At 41.1% G+C, this 21,231-nt stretch overlaps 2 protein-coding genes across 4 annotated transcripts in view; both read left to right on the top strand.

Moving 5' to 3' along the window:
* The window catches only part of Ube4b (ubiquitination factor E4B), a 116,399-nt gene that overhangs the window by 59,772 nt on the left and 35,396 nt on the right, over positions 1-21,231 (top strand). For 2 of the 3 annotated variants that reach the window (XM_046424850.2, XM_046424851.2), the window contains 8 exons: positions 7,768-7,909; positions 10,402-10,502; positions 12,153-12,267; positions 15,315-15,398; positions 18,326-18,382; positions 18,940-19,056; positions 19,149-19,247; positions 19,991-20,104. In XM_046424850.2, the coding sequence (XP_046280806.1) occupies positions 7,768-7,909; positions 10,402-10,502; positions 12,153-12,267; positions 15,315-15,398; positions 18,326-18,382; positions 18,940-19,056; positions 19,149-19,247; positions 19,991-20,104 (829 nt within the window). Of the gene's footprint in view, positions 1-542; positions 684-7,767; positions 7,910-10,401; positions 10,503-12,152; positions 12,268-15,314; positions 15,399-18,325; positions 18,383-18,939; positions 19,057-19,148; positions 19,248-19,990; positions 20,105-21,231 lie in introns of all 3 variants that reach the window. The other variant, XM_046424849.2, reaches the window with a different exon arrangement.
* LOC124079340 (non-histone chromosomal protein HMG-17-like) lies at positions 8,256-8,763 on the top strand. Its single transcript, XM_046424852.2, has one exon. It carries the CDS (start codon positions 8,359-8,361, stop codon positions 8,629-8,631), a length of 273 nt encoding a protein of 90 aa, XP_046280808.1. The 5' UTR covers positions 8,256-8,358; the 3' UTR covers positions 8,632-8,763.

The following is a 21,231-nucleotide window of genomic DNA, read 5'->3' as shown; positions in this document are numbered from 1 at the left end:
CTTTGATCACATCAGTAAGCAAGGGCTGCTCTGTTGTGCCTCCCGTTCCTCTCCTTTCCCTCCTTCCTTTTCTGAAAAAAGAAACAACTTTATTTTTAAAACTCTAGTTCGTGTGTCATTCTTCATTACAAATTAGTTTCAAAGACTGTGGTCAGTGTGTTATTTGAGAGTGGGGGATCCCTGGGCCACATTTTGACTTTTTGGACTGCCACCAGGGTGGTGAAGTGCAATCCTACCCCCAGACTGTGGGCAAGTCTGGGCCTGGTGTTCTTCCTTCCAGTGGGTGCAGCTCACTCTGGTCACACCTTGATGTTTTGATTTCTGATCACATGTAATTTCAACCTCGTAGAAATAAGCAGTATCAGAATTCCATGAATCCAGTGGCCTCTTCTCTCAAATGTGTCCACTTAGTTCTATAATGTGTAATTTTTTGCATGTAAGTGGATAAAACTTTTAAGATTTTAAAAGACAGCAGATGCAAAGCCTCTCCCTCTTGTTTTTCCTTTGTTCCCTGATGACCTTTTTTGCTTTTGTTGTGGTAGTATGTACGACAATCCTTTCTCCTTCCTCTTCCTCGCACTTTCTGGAGACAGTAGTGATGAAGAAGATGAAGAAGATGATGATGATGGTGATGAAGGTGGTGGTGGTGGTGATGATTTTTCTTGTGTCCAGTTTGGGTCCAGGTATCTGAGGAATGGAGTCTTACCCTGCATGTGCTTAGGTGCTTAGGAACTAACTTGTATGAGCCCTACTTAGAGGTGTGCTTTGAATCCAAACAGACTAGGATCAAAGGAGGTGGGTTAGCAAAATTGTGTTGACATGTGAGGATCTTTTAACTAGAAAAAAGTGACACATAGAACACTTCATGTAGTTGCCAGGTAATTCAGAGGAACACTCACCCATAATCATTTGTCAGAAGCCTGAAAACAAATTTGTGGTTAAGTTCAAGCACTCTCAGATCTAAAATGAAGGACCCTTCATTTTACTATTGCAAAATGTTCTTGTGGACAGTCTGTACCGTGAGGCATGTTTTCGTCATGACGATTGCATGGGTTGCTGGTGTTTAGCAGTGGCATAGGGGTGGGACCTTGTGTGTTTGTGTTCCCTCCTATCACCACTCCACCATGCTCAGTCTAGATAATCTGTTGAAGAGCACATGGGGTCATATGTTTGATATAATGAGGCTTCTATTTTCACTTCTAACCTTATATTGCTCTGAGTCCCTCCTTGACCTTGTGAAGCCAGACCCCATTTGTTTAAAGAGCCCAGGAATGACTTCAGAAGCTAAAATATAATTCAAGATGTTGCTGCATGTTCAGCCCAAAAACCAAGTGAAGACCACTACTTGGGTTTTCTAGGTGACTCTGAGCAACAAAATGTAATGGTCCTTTCTATCTAACCCTCTGACTCTTCTTACAGTTTTGCTCTTAAATTGAAGTTTCCTCTGGACAGAGTTGGTATTTGTGCCCAGCACTGTTCAAAAATAACTCCAGGCTATAAATAGAGACTGCAATAAGGTTAGGTCACTTCATTAAATCTGACCGTGTTCAGAAGAATCATTAGAGAGCACTGAGGAGTGTTGACACAGGCTAAATATCAATTCCAGAAGCTTGATATTTGTATTAAAAAAAAAATTGAGAGTGGGGGATCCCTGGGCCACATTAAAAGTGAACATTGCATCATTACTTCTCAAGGAAATTTCCCAAAGGTGTACGTGGCTTTTTCATGTACACAAAATCCTCTGCATGATTGAAGTCACACTGCAGGCATAATCCTTAGGAATCACATTCCATCATGGTAAAATTGCTTTGTTACCTGTTTTGCTGCAAATTATCTGTGGGGGAAACACTCTTTTCTTTCCCTGGCCTATTTAATTCCAACTTTCTTAACAGGTATATCTGGTCATGGTGCTTTTACTAACACCTCTCTCTCTAGATTTCTAACATCCGAGCCTCACCTCAGATCTTGATTTTTATATCCTAGGAAAAACACTTGCTGGTTATGTAATAATAGCAGCACACGCTTATTAAGGATGATTCACCTAATACTCTGCTTAAGTGACCTTGTTTAATCCCATGTAGCATTCCCTGAGGAAACTGAGGAACAGGGAGGTTAAAGTCACCAACTAGTTAGCAGCAGAGCCTGCATTCAGACTCAGGCAGGCGGGAAACTGGAGCTCACATTCTTTTCCACCACCCTGCGCTGCCTCTGGCCTAGCCTTCTGTGGGCAGCAGTATCTGCTCTTCTTGTTCCTCACTAGTAATTTCGCTACTGAGAGTCTAGGCATCTTCTCTGTTCCTTGGCTAGGAAGTGCCAGCTTCTTTTCTTGGGGGGTAGAGGAGGGCAAAGCTGGGGGTTGATAAGTAAGACCTCATGTATGCTGGGAAAGCTCATTCTATCCCTGAGCTACACCCCAGCCTCATTTTACTCCTTAACTACGAAACGCCCTTCTGGTCTGTTGGCATGCCCCTCACAGGCTGTTGCAAGGAAATCATATAATCCAGGTTGCAGGTTAGATACTCCAATTGTATGTTACTCATGGGTATCAAAAATGGCACAACAGGGGCTGTGGCTCAGTGGTAGAGCACTTGCCTAGCACATGTGAGACACTGGATTTGATTCTCAGCACCACATAAAAATAAATAAATTAAGGTATTGTGTCCATCTACAACTAAATATATATATATATATATATAGATATATATATATAGATATATATATATATAGATATTTTTTTTTTAATGGCACAACAATAGTGAAAAATGTATAACACAAACTGCTTAAACAAATGGGAGAGTTTGGGGACATACAGGGCCAAAACCAGGACGAGGCAGCAAACACCTTGTTCACTTGAGTGACCAGCACAGATGGATTTCCCGTCCCTTTCTATGCGATCTTTTTTTATTTTGAAATAAGCAATTTTAACACATACTTCTAAGTTAGTGTCACAAGAATTAAGTGGAATTGTCTCCATTTTCCCTTCTGTTGGCCCAGCAGAGTTTGAAATCTGCAGATACTTTTGGAAGTAGTTGTGACCTGCAGGCATGTGTTGATCATTTACAGTTTTAATGACGGGAACTAATTTAGGAAAGGCAAAACATTCCTCTGAAGTGTTTTCAAGTCTTCTGTGAAATGCACTGTAGGAATTATGAGGAACTGTTCTCGCAGGAAAGTGAGTGAAGGGAAAATTGTCTTGTGATTCAGATCCCAGTAGAGTCTGCCTCAGGAAGTTGGTGACTGGAGAGAAATGGGGTTATGTTATTTTTTATTGCACTTTTGTTTGCTCCTCCCCACCACCCTTCCCCCCCTGGTTCTTCTAATGATTAGGTCTCAGCTTAGGCACATGGTCAAGTGGTAAGTACAGTCTTCCGTTGCCTCCAGTCAGGCTTGGGGCTCCTGCCAAAGAGCCTTCTCCCATGTCCTCATGAAGGAAAAGAAACTTCAACATTATTACTTTCTCCATGAGGTCCCTAAGACTGAAAGGGACAGAAAACTCCAGGTGACTCAATAAATAAGAGGCAGGCAGCTCCACAGCTAATTTCGTAACTCAGTGACATCATCAGGGACCCTTTTGTTTGTTAACTGCTTAGATGCGTCAGTGGCCTGTGTGAGCAGAGAAAGGCCAGTTAGTAGACAGAAGATTGACGTTTGTCCTCCTGTTGCCGTTGGTCATCATACTGGAGGATTCACCATGGAAGTAGTGGGAACAAAACATTTCCCCTCGCCTCTCTCCACTCGCCTTCATCCTCGTGGCATGTAGTATTTCCTCCTGCCTTACACCTTTGGACTCATTTCCTCTCTTTGGGCCACTCTTCCCGCAGAGAGCTATCTGGCCTGCTCTCTGCCTTCCGTGAGGCCCGTGTGAGTGCAGGCTGCTTAGAGGCTGGTGGCCGGCTCTGCTGTGTTGAACAGCACTTACACACATGCTGCCTCGCGCCATCGCCTGTACTCACTTTTCTTTTCCCTCACAGCACTTACCTATGAGTTTGTCGTTGATAGTCCCCACCTCTAGAATATAATTGCCGCATCGACAAGGTCATCAGTATAGACTCCAGAACCTGCAACAGTGCCTGGAACCTAGCAGGCCCACTGTGCACATTCATTGACTGAATTTATACTGCTTAAACCATAACAGCTCTGACTTTGCCTTGGATTGAGAAAATATAAAATTCCCAAGTTTGCATTCAAAAAGTTGGTAAATAGGAGGGTGATTATTCTCATTATGGAAGAAAATTTTATGGGGTCCTTTAATGAGCAAGTTTTCAGCCAGGCCCAGTGGCACATAAACCCTGTAAACCCAGCGACTCCGGAGGATAGGGCAGGGGGATCACAAGTTCAAAGCCAGCCTCAGCAACTTAGTGAGACCCTGACTCAAAGTAAAATATAAAAAGAGCTAGAGATATAGCCAAGTGGTTAAGTGCCCCTGAGTTCAATCCCTGGTACCAAAAAAAAAGTGGGGGCGGCTGGGTTGAGGCTCAACAGTAGAATTCTGGCCTCGCACCTGCGAGATCCTGGGTTCGATCATCAGCACCACATAAAAATAAATAAATAAAATAAAGGTATTGTGTTCAACTACCACTAAAAAATAAATATTTTTTTTTTTTCAAAAGCAAGTTTTCTCGGTACATTTAAAATGGAATTTAGTCTGCACAGATCTGATGTGTGTCAATCCCCGGAAAAAAATTTTTTTAATATTTATTTTTTAGTGGTAGTTGGACACAATACCTTTATTCCATTCATTTATTTTTTATGTAGTGCTGAGGATCATACCCAGGGCCCTGCGAATGCTAGACGAGCGTTGTACTGCTGAGCCCAATCCCAGCCACCACCCCCCACCCCGAATATTATTATCGTTTTCAAAAGGATTCAACTATATTTCTGTTAGTGAAGTAATTAATGGTTACATTGAATTGTTGATTTAGTTACCAGAAAATGGCTCACATATTCTCCCAAGGGAAGGTATAATTTTATATATGCTTTTAGAACTTAAATACAACATGTTTTCAAGATTTTAGAATGGCACAGCTTTTTGATAATAAAAAGAAATTCAAGAAGAATGAAGTACTACTGAAAACAAATTTGGAGGGTAGAAGAGGTAAGGATCAGGGGGCCCACTGTGTTTCCCAAACTCATCTTGAAGTGATTCTCCTGCCTCAAACTTTTGAATCCCAGGACTGCAGGAGCCCAACCTATTTTAAATATTTAAAAAATGTTTGTTAATAGCATAAATTTATGTATAGAAATAGTACCACATTTTCCTTCATTATCACATTCATAATTTCAGCCCAGCTCTTTCACCATGAATCTAAAAATCCTTGTTAATCAGTTTGGGCTATTGACTGTTAGCTTAGCATTAATGAAACTGGCCATTTTAAATATGTGATCATGACTTCCTTTGGCATCTTTAGGATTGGTCTTATTGAAACATTGACACACACTGGACTTTACATTTCCTTTTGTGTTAAAGGGTTTTTCCCCCGTTCTGAAAGCCAGCCAGTTGGTTGGTGCCTGATTGATAATCACCAAAACACACCAACCTCATTTAGCTTTGAAAATTGTCTGAGATCTTCTGAGTCCCTGTGCCTTTCATTGCATTGCCTGGCACAAGATAGGCAGACTGCTGCATAGGTCACTTTTTATGTCTCAGTGAAATACCTGTGAAAATATTTCAAGTGAGAGTGAGGAGTTAAATTGAAGTTAAAACTAAATGGAATGTGTTGCTAAGAATGGAACTTAATTTCATTGGCCGTTGCACAAGCCAGCACTATCTAAGCATGCTGAGTTCTTGTGGACATAAAAGTTCATGTGTTATAAGGGATGCCACTTCAGACTGACTCCTTGCAGCTAGTAATGACCTGTTGTCATAAAATATAAGATGCTTTTCATTTCATAAGTGTTAAAAATGTGAGAAATATGGGTCTTATTATGAGGAAGATGAATAGTTAAAATTTTTCGTTGGAAATAAGAAATATCTTTTTTTTTAAACGTCTGTGAGAGCTGTTTCCAGGAAAACTACCCACAGTTGTGTCTAGGTACAAGCCTGCGATAGCACTGTTTACCTTTGAGATGTTCAGTGAATATTGACACTAATGTCAAGCATAAGAGGGAAAAATCACAAATCACTTGAAACAGAGCTTGCCTCCAGCATAGAGAAATCTTGGCCCTTTCTATTGTGAGGATTCTCCATATTCTAAATTAGGTGATGGTTTTTTTGTTTAGTTCCCTAGTGAGTTTTCTCTGTACTTTTCTACACTACTCACCTTTCTGTTGTCAGGTCATTCAGCAGATACCAGGTCCCACCATTAATTAATAAAATGTACCAAAACATTAATTGCCATAAAGACACAAGCATAGATGTGTTTTTCAGGTTTCCGTGCTGGCCCACCCTATGCATGTCTCTGGGTGGCCCCGTGGCCTATGCAGTGGGCAGGGACGAGCTGTGTCTCCTTGGATATCCTCTCAGCCTGTCTCCTCCCTTCCCACTGTCAGACCATTTTGTAGGTCCTACAGGAGTTCAGATTTGCTGGACTCTGGGCTGAGAACCTTGGACTTAAAGCTGGCATTATTTTTTACCTTCTATAATGAAAAGCTTTAATATCATGTTTTCATTTTAAGGTTAATTATTTTCTCCCCAGAATTCTAAGATCAGTTATGTTCTAATTCCAAGATCGCTGTATATGTTCCAAAACTTGTTGTGCATATCTGTTATGCTGCATAACATGCTATTGTGCTCTAAATTCTTCCTGGTCCTTCTAGTTTCTGCCCCAGGTTGAAATAGGAACTCTTGGGTTCCTGATGTTCTTTCCATCATTTATCATCTTCTAAATGTAATAATTTTACTAAGCTTATTTTCTCTCTTCCTCTTCATGCCTTCTATGCCTTGACTAATGTCTTCGTATATTGTATGTATATCAGATAATTTGAGTTAAATACCTAATTTGGTGTGAGACCAGTGATGGTGGACATTAACTTTGTTTAATTCCCTCAGACCTAACCCTCACTACTATGTTTGGCTTTTGTCCTAGAGAATAGTTAATATAAATAATAACTGTGCTTCACATTGTGACCTGGTGATATTTTCCAAAGCACTTCCACATTATTTCACTAAAGCCTCGCTGCAGATGTAATAGAGGTTCTGGGCTCAGGTAAATATATCAGCACTAAGGCCAGGGCTGGAGCCAGGTCTGCTCACAAATAAGACTTGTTTGTTTTGATTTTACTGTGCTAACTCAAGTTTTTTCACTGAAAGTTTTGAAAATCTTGTGTTAATAGCAAATCCTTGATGTCTCCCTCTAACTGGATGCTCCACGAGCTCTGGTCCTATTGCCAAATGCTGGATGAATTTTTATCAGTTCTAAACTAGAAATAGTAAAGGTATTTTCTTAGTTCCTTAAACCTGCCCTCCTAGAGCGTTGGGTTATAGCAATAGCGTAGTCTGGCTTTAACCTGCAGGTCTGCCCAAGTGATGCTGCTCAGTTTGATGTAAGTACCTGTCTTAGTCCCTCTGGTTAGGTAAGTTGCCATCCTCAGTAAGATGAGGTCCCCTTAGTAGAACCATCAAGTGTTCACCAGAAGCCAGTTTTGTTGGGCTGGGAACAGGTGAGCCAAGCAGTCAGCTGCAGTCTGTGCTGCATGGGTGTCTGTGCTTTGTGAAGGTTGCAGGGATCCTAGCAGGCTTTCTGCTGCAGAAACAAAGACTGTCAAGAAGAAATGATCAAGAGGGGGTAAGCATCATCTTTTTTTTTTTTTTTTTTCTCTTCTCCAAAGTTTGGGAGCCTCTGGTGGAGCAAGTAGTTGGGATTCCTACAGTGACCATTTCACCATTGAAACCTGCAAGGAGACAGATATGCTGAACTACCTCATTGAGTGTTTTGACCGAGTTGGAATAGAGGAAAAAAAAGCACCAAAGGTAATATGAACCAGATTATTAAAGAAAAAAAAAAGCCCCAGTATTTCTTTGATAATCCCCTCTCGAATGGAGAAGTCATTCATTTATTTAGTCAGTCAAGTAGTTTGTTTTGGAGCATCTCTGTGCCAGGCACTGTACTAGCAGCTTGGGATGCATTAGTGAACAAAACAGATTTCTGCCTTCATAGAAATCACATCTTAGGGCTGGGGTTGTGGCTTAGAGATAGAGGTGCTTGCCTAGCACGTGCGAGGTCCTGGGTTCAATTCACAGCACCACATAAAAATAAGTAAGTGAAAGTATTGTGTCCAACTACAACTAAAAAATAAATATTAAAAAAGAAAGAAACAGGAGCAGTGTGAAGAAGAGGCGAGAACGACCCCCGGACCGACCAAAGCCACGCGCCGCTGCATCCCCGCGTCCAGCGCCTGCGTCCCGCTGCCGTCGCCACCATGCCCAAGAGAAAGGCTGAAGGGGATGCTAAAGGAGATAAAGCCAAGGTGAAAGACGAACCACAGAGAAGATCTGCAAGGTTGTCTGCCAAACCTGCTCCTCCAAAGCCAGAGCCCAAGCCTAAAAAGGCCCCTGCAAAGAAGGGAGAGAAGGTACCCAAAGGGAAAAAGGGAAAAGCTGACACTGGCAAGGATGGGAATAACCCTGCAGAAAATGGAGATGCCAAAACAGACCAGGCACAGAAAACTGAAGGTGCTGGAGATGCCAAGTGAAGTGTGTGCGTTTTTGATAACTGTACTTCTGGTGACTGTACAGTTTGAAATACTATTTTTTATCAAGTTTTATAAAAATGCAGAATTTTGTTTTACTTTTTTTTTTTTTTTTTTTAAGCTATGTTGTTAGCACACAGAACACTTCATTGTTGTTTTGCGGGGGAAGGAGCATGTGTCACTAGTAGAATGTCTCTAAAGCTGGATTGCTGTGGGGGAAGACACCTTTCCCTTCTAGTTTTGAGAGACTTCCTCTTTGTTCCCAAGAGGAAGGGATTCCCTGATGTTGGCACACATAGCCACCTTGGCACAAATGCCTTGTGGTATGGAAAAACTGAAACTCATCTGTATGTCCTCCTGTCCCTCTCTGCCATCGGCATAGACTTAATTCCCCTAAACTCAGACCTATTGGGACCTGATTCCCAACGATTGGTTTTACCAGTGTGTGGGGCAATCTGGACTTTCCAGTGATGTCACTGAGAATAGTGTCCTTCAGAAGAGCAGCAGTTCCTTTTCTAGATTGTGGATCTTCAGATTAATAATTTTTGCCATTTTCCTTTCATTTCCTGAAAGTCAGGGTCGGCTTGTGAAAAGTTGTTAAACAACATGCTAAATGTGAAATGTCAACCCTCACTCTAAACTTTCCCTATTCAGAGCATCAAATGAAGACTTCATTGGGTTTTATAGTGGCTTTCTGGTTTTGGTAGTCCATTCAAGAAGGGAGTTTGAAAGTTGTTGTATACTGTTAATGATTGTCTGCCCATGTCCTGCCTGAAATACCATGATTGTTTATGAAAGTATCTTTAATAAAGCTGGATACAGTTTGGCTTGGGAAAAAAAAAAGAAAGAAGGAAGGAAGGAAGGAAGGAAGGAAGGGAAAGAAAGGAAGGAAGAAAGAGAAGAGAAGAGAAGAAAACACATTCTAGTGAAGGAAAGACGTGACAGAGCCAAGAAGGAAACCCAGGTAGCCTGCGTTCAGAGTCCTCTCTTGACTGCCCTGTAGCTGGCTATGTAGTGACGTATAAGGCCCTACTGATTGCTGGTAGCCAGCGATGGTCAAGATAATAACCAGCGTTATGGAGCACTAGGACCAGCAAGGGTCTTGTGAAGTCTGTATTGGTTTGAATTCTTACAGTTTCTCAGTGAGCCCAGAGAAGCCACATGTAAGATAGGTGTTCTTACCAAGAATAAACAGACACCTTAGAGACTAAGGTCGTAATTGTCTATAGTTAGAGACAGGGTCTCAGTGAGTTGTTTAGCTCCTTGCTTTTTGCTGAGGCTGGCTTTGAACTTGTGCTCCTCCTCTCTTAGCCTCCTGAGCCACTGGGATTACAAGTGTTCACCACCGCGCCTGGCAATAAGGTTAGGTTTTAACTCAGGAAGCTACACCTGTCCACTAAGCTGTGCTGACTTGGCTTCCTTATTCTCTCATTTTTACCTTTATTTCATTACTTAGTTCTAGCTGTATGTTGGAAGCTAATCTGATTGTCTACCTATTGGTTTCTTATTTGTGAGGGCTCCTTTGGGAATTGTCATATTTAGCTTTAGCAAAGGCAAAGATAACAGGTGCATCTCTGAGGTTGGGCCTCTCTCCTCTTTTCTGAGCGTACATTCCATCAGAGGCAATGTAGTGGCTGGATGACACTTTCACTGCAGCTTGCTGATGAGGAGGAAATAAAGAGAGGAGCATGCCCTTTTCCAGCCCTCACTCTTCTGGCCCCTGGTGCTCTTCAGCAGCTTGGGATGATTCTGTTGGTTTCTTGTCCATTTCAGATGTGCAGCCAGCCAGCAGTCAGCCAGCTTCTGAGCAACATCCGCTCCCAGTGCATATCCCACACTGCACTAGTACTACAAGGTTCCCTCACACAACCAAGGTACGCAGAATGCAGAGCCTTATGTGGTATGTGCTTGAGGTCAGCAGGGAGAGGACCCTGCATGCTATACCACATGCAGAGAACTCCCTCGACCTGAAAAGTTAAGGTATTTGAGACTGGAGCTGGGGCTCAGTGGTAAAGCACTCGCCTGGCACGTGTGGGGCCCTGGGTTCAATCCTCAGCACCACATAAAAATAGAATAAAGGTATTGTGTCTATCTACAACTAAAAAAAAATAGTGAAAAAGTGAAAGTTTTCGATTAAATGATCTGAGAGCCTTTTCCTTCTCTAAAGTACTAGGAAAATAGAGGACTGTTTCTTCCCTTCCTTATCTTCTAAAGTAGTGCAAAATAGATTTTTAAAAGGAATTATTTATGTTCTAAGAGGTCCATGTCTTTTTTAAAATAGGTTATTTTTTAAACATGGACAGCAATTATAGATAATTATAATTTAGTTGAAAACAATTGCTTGGAATCAGTGGAGATAATTTAACAAAATGTATAGATCGTGAATTTCCAGATTGTGTGGAATCATTTTCTGTTACTTAGTAATAAAGCAGAGTGGTAGAATGGGTAATTTGGAAATCATCCTAAGAACTACTTTGTGTTTGCTTCTGATTTCAGTTTTAATAAAAAAGTATATATTTCATTTCCCTTATGCAAAAATATCTAAAGGAAAAATGATAAATTTACATTTATTCTGTGTGTTCTGTATTATTTTTGTACCATAACCGTCTGTTTTTGAAATTTTTTAAAAGAATGAAAATTAAGTACATGTACCAAAATTTCACTTCATTTCATTTTATTGGTACTGGGGATTTTACAGTGGGGCACTTTACCACTGAGCCACATCCCTCGCTCTTTGTATTTTTTATTTTGAGACATGGTCTCACTAAGTGACAAGGCTAGCTTTGAACTTGTGATCCTCTTGTCTTAGCCTTTTGACCCGCAGAATTACAATTTTGCACCACATACCCAGCATACATGTAGCAAAATTTTACGTTACATGGTTAAGGGCTGAGGTTGTGGCTCAGTGGTAGAACACTTGCCTACATATGTGACTCTCTGGGTTCGATTCTTGGCACCATATATAAATAAACAAATTAAATAAAGGTCCATCGACAACTAAAAAACTATTTTAAAAAATGTTTAAGAGTCTTAAAAAGACGACTGCTCATCTTAATTTTTTTTTTCAATTTGGATGAGACATAGACATAAACAGTAAGTAAAAGAAATATATAATGCTTCATTTTTTTCCTATTTCTTTTTAGTTGTAGGTGGACACAATACTCTTATATTATTTATTTACTTTTATGTGGTCCTGAGGATTGAGCCCAGTGCCTCACATATGCTAGGCAAGTACTCTACCACTGAGCTACAGTCCCAGCACCTCATGTTTCTTTTTTGAAGGACTCTTTGTAGAAAGAGCTGGGTTCTTTGAAATTTCCTGTATTGTCTCATTTAAAAAGCCAAGAAATGGTTGCCATTCATAAGAACGTTTATCTTTTGCAAAGGACTGTCAGGCAGACTATTTGAAAGATTTGGAATTTGGTGCTTTGCCTGGGCAGTTGATTCTGCTGTGACATCTCAAGTGCTGTGTTGGCGTGTAACGTATTGACTTCATCACAGCCTTGATTTTCATGGCTCCACAGGTCCATGCAGCAGCCGTCCTTCCTCGTGCCGTACATGCTATGTAGGAATCTCCCATATGGCTTCATTCAAGAACTGGTGCGAACCACTCACCAGGATGAGGAAGTATTTAAACAGGTATGGATGTGTGAGGTTTGCTACTACTATCTAACTACTTTTAGCCTAACTGCATCTATCTGAGGCTGATTTCCAAATATGCCATATATTAGAAATTCTGTTCCAAGATTTGAACGTGCATGTGTTATTTGCTCAGAGAGAAGACCCACCTAAGATTCTTTTCTTAAGGAAATTGGTTTGACAGCTGCACTATTGAAATCATGTACCCATTTCAACTAATCAGTCAAGCATCTAGTCTTTTAAACAGGGTCTATGCTAGCTGCTTTGGGAGCTAAGAAAGAAACATAAAACCCTGTCCCCTATTTCAAGGAGCTTGTTAATCAGGGAATACCAGGAGATGGCATAAGGCATGCTGAGCATTTTTCCAGATGAGTACTGCTGACAGGTAGTTCTGAGTCTGTTAAGATTCATAAATTAGTGACCCAGCTGGCTAAGTGGCAGTTCACATGTCACACAGGATCTGTCTCCTTACCACCCAACTAAAAAAGATGCCTGTTACCTTTTCATTTCATTCATTATTTCTACACTGTTTTGATATCATGGTGGTTATAACCAAGTGCAAATGCAGATGTGCAGTGTGTAATGGTGAAGCTGTTTACATTGTCTTGAAAGTTTCCTGCAAGGTCAAACAGGTAGCACATTCTGTTTGATGTTTTGTACTGCATGTTGTAAAGGGTGCTTTGTCTGAGCTGTACTCACAGGCCATTTCCCCTGATGAAAGCATTTTTACAATTTTTTTATACAATTTGCTGCATTACTGTTTCTTTTTTTGTGTGTGTGATTAGAAAGAAAAACAGAGGCAATCTCTGTAATTGACATGATTCCTTTTACTCTTGTTTTATACCTATTTTATACATACCTGTGGCATTGATTTTAAGACCTTTTGAGTTCTTGGGAATTGTATTTTTAGCAGTCTTCAAAGTATTTGGAAAAGAAAATTCCAGGGCCTGCTGTGTACTCTGCCTGGGGTTCCTTGGCTGCTTATCTTCTTGTGACTAACAGGCATATTGAAGGTGGAAGAGTGAGCTGAACTCTGATGAAACAAGGAACTGCCCAAGCGTGCTGAACGAAGCGCTCTTACAGCCATAGTGGGCGGTAGCATGTGGAATGCCTTTCCTATTCAGAAAGGCCTCACAGACAGAGGAGCCCAGTTGTTGTTAACTAGAAAATCCGCCCCAGAATCTGCTAAAAGGGACAGGTTATGCCATTTTACTCATGAACAAACTTATGCAGAGGTCACAGAGTTACCTCTTTGGTTTTTGAAATTTAGGCTAAGTTCACATAACATCAAATTTACCATTTCAGAGTGTAAAATCCATGGCATTTAACCCATTCACAGTGTTGTGTGATCACCATGGACCTGATTATTTTTACCCACAGAATTCTAAGGCCTTGGCTGGCTGTGGCTCGGTGGTAGAGCACTTGCCTGGGTTCCATCTCCCGGTCACAGAGGAAAAGAAGGAACTCTGATGGCTTTTCAGCCACACAGGATTGAACACTTGTTGTCGTATGTTAACAGAAGTTTTATCTGGAGAGAAAGGAATGGAATTAAATGCAGCTGCTAAACTGGGGGGGGGGATGCATTTTACCTCTCTTAAAAGTGTGGCAAATGTGAATTATTAAATCTTTGGAATTTTAATGACCTTTTAATGTTTGAGAGGTGTTCACAGATGATAAACAACAAATAGCAGCTGAAATTTAGGATTGGAAATGAATAGCTGTAGAATTCTTCCATCAGTGCTGGGAGGTATTTATTTGAAAATAAGAGAAAATAATATGTAGGTCACATGAGTAGTATAATGCTTGACTGAAAAATATTATGCTGAGTCATATTTTGTTGATTTGCAGAGGAGGGTAGCTCTAGTGGGGAGAGTGAAGATACTTTAGTGTTCCTGAGAAAAATGTTCAGAGGCTTTCCTGGATGATAGTTGTGAGATTTTGTTTTGGATTCTGGAACTTCTGCTGGCCATTCCTTCTAAATTACAGACTGATATTCCTTACCCTGTGCCTGAGAGGTTCTTGTCTGTTTTTCCCAGCTTGTGAAACTACATTACTTCTACCCTGATTGTTGAAGTTGCACAAACTACAATGATCTCTTGTAGAGCTGTTGATACCTCAGGACATTCAGCAGACACTTAAAATCTAGGGCACCTTTTTTATTCTTGTGCTTTTCAAATACAGAGGTGCTCACACAGATGGGAGGAAGTTGGTAGTTTTTCAGGTTTTCCAACGGCTTTCTCAGTACTCCCTTTACAGCTTGTTGGTGTTCAGAGTGCTGCTGCTCATGCTTTCTACTTGATGGTATTGGTCTTGAATCCCAATCACTCCCTAGATGAGTGGATCAGTGGGTACATAATGTAATTTGAAGATGAGCTGTGCTGGCAAATCTGGCATAGTGTTACCCAGTGTTAATGGTGAACTTATAAAAGTAAATCTGAGTGTCCTTAGTAAATCTCAGTGTCGGTTGTTGTGTTAATTACACTGTGTTTGGAGGCAAGGTGCTCTTACGTTTTCTTTTTCAATTTGAGCATTAATTAGCTGTCTCTTTGCTCTCAATTATGTTTAATGATAACATCCATCATTGGTGTGTTTTTCTTATTTACCTCAAAATATTAAAGGATTTTTTAAAGTATTGATAGACTTGAGAAAGTATTGGCCATTTAGTCTTACTTCCTCACAGCTTACAGAAGCCTGATAGTCAAGAACACAATTTCTGAGACGTGCGGAATGTAGTTGATGAGAGCAAGGACCCTTAGTCCTTCAGTGGCTGCACACTTGTGGGTTTCTGTTGAATCACTGGCCGTCCCGCCGGAGTACTAGGGTTCATCAGAATGCTGTCAGTTCTGGAGAATTCAGCTGCATCGCTTCATAGTTAGGTTTATCAACAGAGAAATCAACACTCTTGCTTGGTTCTAGGCTCCTTTGTATGAAGAGGGATTCTCCTTGGGGAAGGAGAGGCGGTGATGCCTGGGCACTTAGACCCAGCACCTTCTTAGACATTTACCATTCTTCGTTTTTGTAATGTTGTATTTGTGTTTTTCTTACAGATCTTTATCCCCATTTTACAAGGCCTGGCTCTTGCTGCCAAAGAATGCTCCCTCGATAGTGACTACTTTAAGTACCCCCTCATGGTAAAACTGAGTTCTTTTTCTTTAATATATTCAGTAGGTGTTTTTCTGTCAAATAATTTTAACATACACTTTCCTTTCAGGTCTAAGATCAACTTGGTTTCAAATTTAAAACATGCAGTCCTTGTGTTGGCCATGCAGAGAGCGCTTGCTGTGCAGTGGAGAGCTCGGCAAGGACAGGCCACAGCCAGTCCACACTCCCAGCCCCTACCCTGGATGGCACTAGCCATGCCCTGACTAAAATGGACTTTGCCACGTAGTGTAGCCAATAAAAAAAGATGACCATGATCATTGGTGGTACCCTTCTGATTCCCCATACAGTGAGCATACCATATCTGAGATGAAATTTGATTATAAAAATATTAGTAATATTTACAAATTTAAAAAGCAGAGTTACACCAAGAAAAGTAATATAATTTTTCTTTATGTGTTGACTTTGCACAGAAAAATCTCAGAGTGACTCTCTTGTTCCTAAGACCACATGCTTTGTCTGGAGGCTTTCCTTGAGAACACTGGTCTGAGTAGCCCCTGTAGCACTCAGAGCAGGCTCAAGTTCTGAACAGAACCTGGATTCCTAGGGGACATCTGGACTGCTTTGAAAACATTGGAACTCGGACAAAAATCAGAAGCTCTTTTGTATTCTCAATTTGCTTCTTTGACATTTTGCCAGAAAAATGTCTTCAAGTGTTCCCGAGTATTTTTCATTTTAGAAGTATCAAGGAAAAAAGATCGAAACATGAAATTACTATATATTACATAGTATATACTTACAGACTGTGTAAATTGAGGCTATGGTTAAATGGATTTTTTTTAAGACCTTATTTGTTCCTTTTACTTATTCTGCTAATTAGGTTCTGTTACCCATGAATTCATTGTTTACTGAGGATCTGTCCTGTGCTTGGCACTGGGACAGGGAGCTCATGAGACAGGTCCCCCCTTAACATGTTCATAATCCATTGCACAAGTCAAGCCACAACAAAACAGTTTGATAATTACATTGGTAAATGTTGAAACTGAGGGGTTCACAGAGGATGCATTTCTGTGTTTAAAAAATTAAGCTTAGGGGGCTGGGGTTGTGACTCAGTGGTAGAGCACTTGTCTAGCATGTGTGAGGCACTGGGTTCGGTTCTCAGCACCACATATAAATAAGTAAATAAAATAAAAGTCCATGAACAACTAATAAAAATTTTTTAAAAATTAAGCTTAGGGCTGGGTTTGTGGCTCAGTGGCAGAGTGCTCACCTAATGTGTGAGGCACTGGGTTCGATTCTCAGCATCACATATCAGTAAATAAAATGGAGGTCCATTGACAACTAAAAAAATATTAAAAAAAAGTTAAGCTGAGCCTGAATACACACACCTATAATCCAGGCAACACAGAAGGCTGAAGCAGGAACATCCCAGCTTTGAGGGCAGCCTGGGCAATAAATGAAACCCTGTCCCAGAAAATAAATGAATGAATGAATGAATGAATGGGCTGGAACTGGAGCTCAGTGGTAGAGCACCCCTGGTTTCAGTCCCCCGTACAGCAAAAAAATAAATAAAACTATCATCAAAAACCAGGCTAAAAGTTAAACGTGATGTGTAGAAATCAGAATGTGAAACAGATTTCTTACTTTTAAAGTAATTTTGAATGCATTTATGCCAGAGCTTTCTCCATTGCACGTACTATTCAAGTTCCTAATTAAAATGCGTTAATCCTTATTCGTTGAATTTCTATCTGTGGCACACAGAACAGGAAATGGAGTGATCTCATTGTTGGAGTTCAGTCATGCAGTGTTTTAGTTAACACTAATTAGCACTGTATCATAGATATTCCTTCTGGTTTGAATTAGCTTAATCTTTCACTGAGAAGCGTTCAGTGTCAGATCAAAAAAGTGTCCTTGGTCAAAAAACACAAGTCTCCATTGTGGTGGATACTAAGTTTATTTGGGGCCTTTATTGATACTTGTATAATAATGAGGGTGCAGCAAGGAGGAATGCAGTGATGACAGGCAGGAGGAGAGAAGGCTCAAATCGGAAGGAGCAGGGATTCTCTGGTCAGTGGGCCCTACTCTGTCCTCTGTTGGAATCCCCGGGGATCTTTAAAAGTGCTGATGCCTGGCTCCCTGCCACAGGCCTTGGGAACTAAACTGTGGGGGAGTGGCATGGCATTGGGGTTTGCTCCCCTGTGATGCTGACATGCAGCAGAGGCAGTGGGAACTCTGGCCCCAGAGGCTTCTCAGAGTCACAAGAGTGCTTAAAAGTATCAACTGAAAAACTTCCTTTGGTAGCTCGGCATCTTCTATAGCTACGTCTAAATCACAGAGAAAGTTAAGTGCACATTCAGTGTTGTGTGATTGAATTACTATGGCCACGGTAAACGGCATGTGTAGAAACCGTTCTCCCACTTCTCCAGCGTGAGAATGCTTGGTGTGCTGGAGGGACATGTTGGAGTTCTCGTCAGTACTACATATCTTGAAACCAAGTCAGGCTTTTCAGTTTGTTCTGAATTTAATAGCATATTGAATTGTAAGAATAGCCATGGTTAACACTGGCAAGCCTGACCCCCTAAAACTGAGGAAACAAATCTTTTTCACGTGGAAAGGTGTAAACTAAATACATATTTTTTGAACAAATATACCCCTTTATTTCTCTGTAGAGATGCGCACAAATAATTCTGACAAGCTGTTGATCAGAGTATCTGCAGGGTTATATCTGAGGGTAAAGCTTATGGTTGATAATTTTGCTTTACATTTCTGTGTCATTTGAAGTTTTTTTTTTATGATGCACACGTATTAATTTATTAAGTAGAAAAAGTCATAAACATCTTGCCATCCTAGAGAAAATGCACATGAGTGTATAGCAGTAGTTGAAGCTGTCCCTTGCTGTTACCTGTGACTATAGTCTGAGATGTGATACTTTAATTGATTGATTCTATCTTATTTCTAGGCATTAGGTGAGCTCTGTGAAACTAAGTTTGGGAAGACACACCCCGTGTGCAATTTGGTAAGTGCCTGCCTGATGTGCTTGCACGTTTACAGTAAATTTATCACAACGCAGAAGCTGTTCCAGAATAAAATCAGCTCAAAGACCTCTCTTGAAGGATGTTTGGTGGAAGTAGCCTATCTAGAGGGCTCTCAATTGCTAAACTTCCATTATATGTGGTTTATTTCCTGCAATGAAGTTCTGAATTTGGGGGTGGGGTGCACAGGAAGACAAGTATTATACATCTAGAATAGCAAGTCTTATAGGAAAATGTGCTTGAGTCCTTTGGGTAGTATAAGAATGGTACATTTGAACTCCACAGAGAATATCTTGGAACTTAGAAGTTCAAAGAGTATCTTGTGAAAATGTAGAGCAGTCGAAAGGTTTTCTTATCTGAGGCGAGGAACATCACCAGGAATCCTAACATGTTTGTGCCTTATATTTTAGGATGGTTGGTTTCAGTCTGGTGCTGGTGGCCAGTGCTATCTGAGTGGACTACCCACTGAGAACTCTACTTGTGACATCCTTTCTCGTTAGCCTAATCGTAATGTGACTGGCCTCTTCCATGTTCTGCCTAGGTTGCCTCTTTGCCCTTGTGGTTGCCGAAATCCTTAAGCCCTGGCTCTGGGCGGGAGCTGCAGAGACTCTCTTACTTGGGGGCCTTCTTTAGCTTCTCTGTCTTTGCAGAAGACGATGTAAGTATGGTGACCATTTGCATTTGCTGCTCTCGTTCAGATTTCTTCCCAGATGTACATTATATGCTGACTATTTTTTCTTCTCTTTTCAGGTTAAAGTGGTTGAAAAATATTTCTCAGGGCCTGCCATTACCCTGGAAAACACTCGTGTCGTTAGTCAATCACTACAGCATTACTTGGAGCTGGGAAGGGTAGGTGTTCAGAAAATGAATCCAAAGGATGAATGAAAGATGAACTGTGTACCTTGGGAGCTCCTTCTGTAGATGGTCTGCTGCCTGATTCATGAGTGTTAATGATAGTTAAAAAAGAAGATGTGGTGCACATCAGTAACTCATGTCTTTTTGAAAACATTTTATTTTCGTCTTTTGCAGTTCTGGGACCTGTTTACTAGGCAAATACTGAACCACTCAGCTACATTACCAGCCTCCACTTACCTTATATAATAACTGCAACTATTCTTCACTGCCTCTCTTACTTAGCAGAACCAGGAACTAGTCCTAAATTTGGTGGCCATAATCTCTCTCCCGCTTGCCTATTGTCATGAGGTCGAGTGAGAGCGGTTAGTTTGTGCACTTACCTTGCTGACCCACTTATCCCAAATGTATATTAACGTGTCTTCAGGTCCAAATGTAAAAGCAAAGAAACTACAGGATTGGGTAATTAAGATACTTTTGATTGTGGAAAGGAAGATAACAAAGACTGTTTTATTAAAATTCTGTTTACCTCTTCCACTCTTGATGATGCTTTTCTGCTAATGACCTCAACCCAGTCGCGTGCACACAGTTCTTCATTTCTTCTATCATCAGGCTCTACTGACATGAGCGGTGGTGGGAGAGTAGGGAGTGGGAAGTGGGCCAGCTCTTCTTGTAGTCAAAAAGGAGTAGTGTTCAAAATGAAGTTAATTTTTTTTTCTTCTTTTTAAAAATCCATTTAGCAAGAGCTTTTCAAGATTCTGCATAGTATTTTGTTAAATGGTGAAACCCGAGAGGCTGCTCTTGGTTACATGGCAGCTGTCGTCAATGCCAATATGAAGAAAGCACAGATGCAGGTATGGCTCCTGGAGACTGCTTTCAGTTGTTCCTTAAATCTGTTCATCTAACCCAGATTTGCCCAGCACCTCCAAGCATTGTTCTAGGAACTGGGCATGCAGTGTTCACTGAGACAGAAAGACTTCCTTGGGCTGGGGATGTGGCTCAAGCGGTAGCGCGCTCACCTGGCATGCGTGCGGCCCGGGTTCGATCCTCAGCACCACATACAAACAAAGATGTTGTGTCCGCCGAAAACTAAAAAATAAACACTAAAAATAAAAAAAATAAAAAAAACTTGAACATTTAAAAAAAAAAAAAAAAGAAAGACTTCCTGCTCTTGTGGAGCGTGGGTTCTTTGGATTAGTCAGTAGACCATAAACGAACTATGATAAGACCTATGAAGAAAATAAAGCAAAGGGCTTGAGAACAACCATAGAATGCCAGAACGAAGGTGTGGAGTGATTTTTTGATTAGGGTGTGAAGGCTTCTGGGGAGGTAACCTTTGATCAGAGCCCTGACTGATAAGAAAGCCAGCCATTGCAAGGCTGTAGAAATGGACCAACTTTGGTGCCCAACACACAGACCTCTGTGGCTGGGAAGAGTGAACAGGAAAGAAAAGGGTAGTCATGGGTTAGGGATGTGCAGGGCTTCCCTAGGCTTATCTGATGAGAATTGTGCTGGGAACCTCCTGCAAGGCTTTCAGCCAGGAAACCTCAAAATCTGCTGTATGGAAAGGGGTCAGAGTGGACCAAAGAGCCCAGCTACACAGTCACGAGGTACAGCAGCCTCAGGAAGAGAGGCTGTGAGTAGGGCTGCTTGGCCTGAGTAGAAGAGTTTAAAAGGCCTCCTTCTGGCGTTGTTAATAACTATTGTTGATATGACCACTTGTGCTCAAAAGAAAAAAAAAAGGATGCAAATGAGCACAGATCTGGTGATTTGGGGTTGTGGTTTTACCATTTACTAAAGGTGAGACCCTGGTTCCCTGTGCCTCAGTTTTCTCATTTACCAACTGGTGTGATAATGGTGCCTAGCCTGTGGGTTTGGTGTGTGTAGTCTGTTAGAATAGAGCCTAGTACATAGCACTGCTCGGCTGGTGTTAGCCATCACTGGTACAGTGGTTGACATTGTTTAACGTAGAACTATACCA

This window comes from Marmota monax, unplaced genomic scaffold, assembly GCF_021218885.2.
Source record: "Marmota monax isolate L192 unplaced genomic scaffold, Marmota_monax_Labrador192_F-V1.1 WCK01_AAM20220418_F8-fsc00080, whole genome shotgun sequence".
NCBI lineage: Eukaryota > Metazoa > Chordata > Mammalia > Rodentia > Sciuridae > Marmota > Marmota monax.
This window is presented reverse-complemented; position numbering and strand designations above follow the sequence as displayed.

Coding starts and splice junctions, on each gene's coding strand:
- LOC124079340 (XM_046424852.2), top strand. CDS start 8,359: ATGCCCAAGAGAAAGGCTGAAGGGGATGCTAAAGGAGATAAAGCCAAG.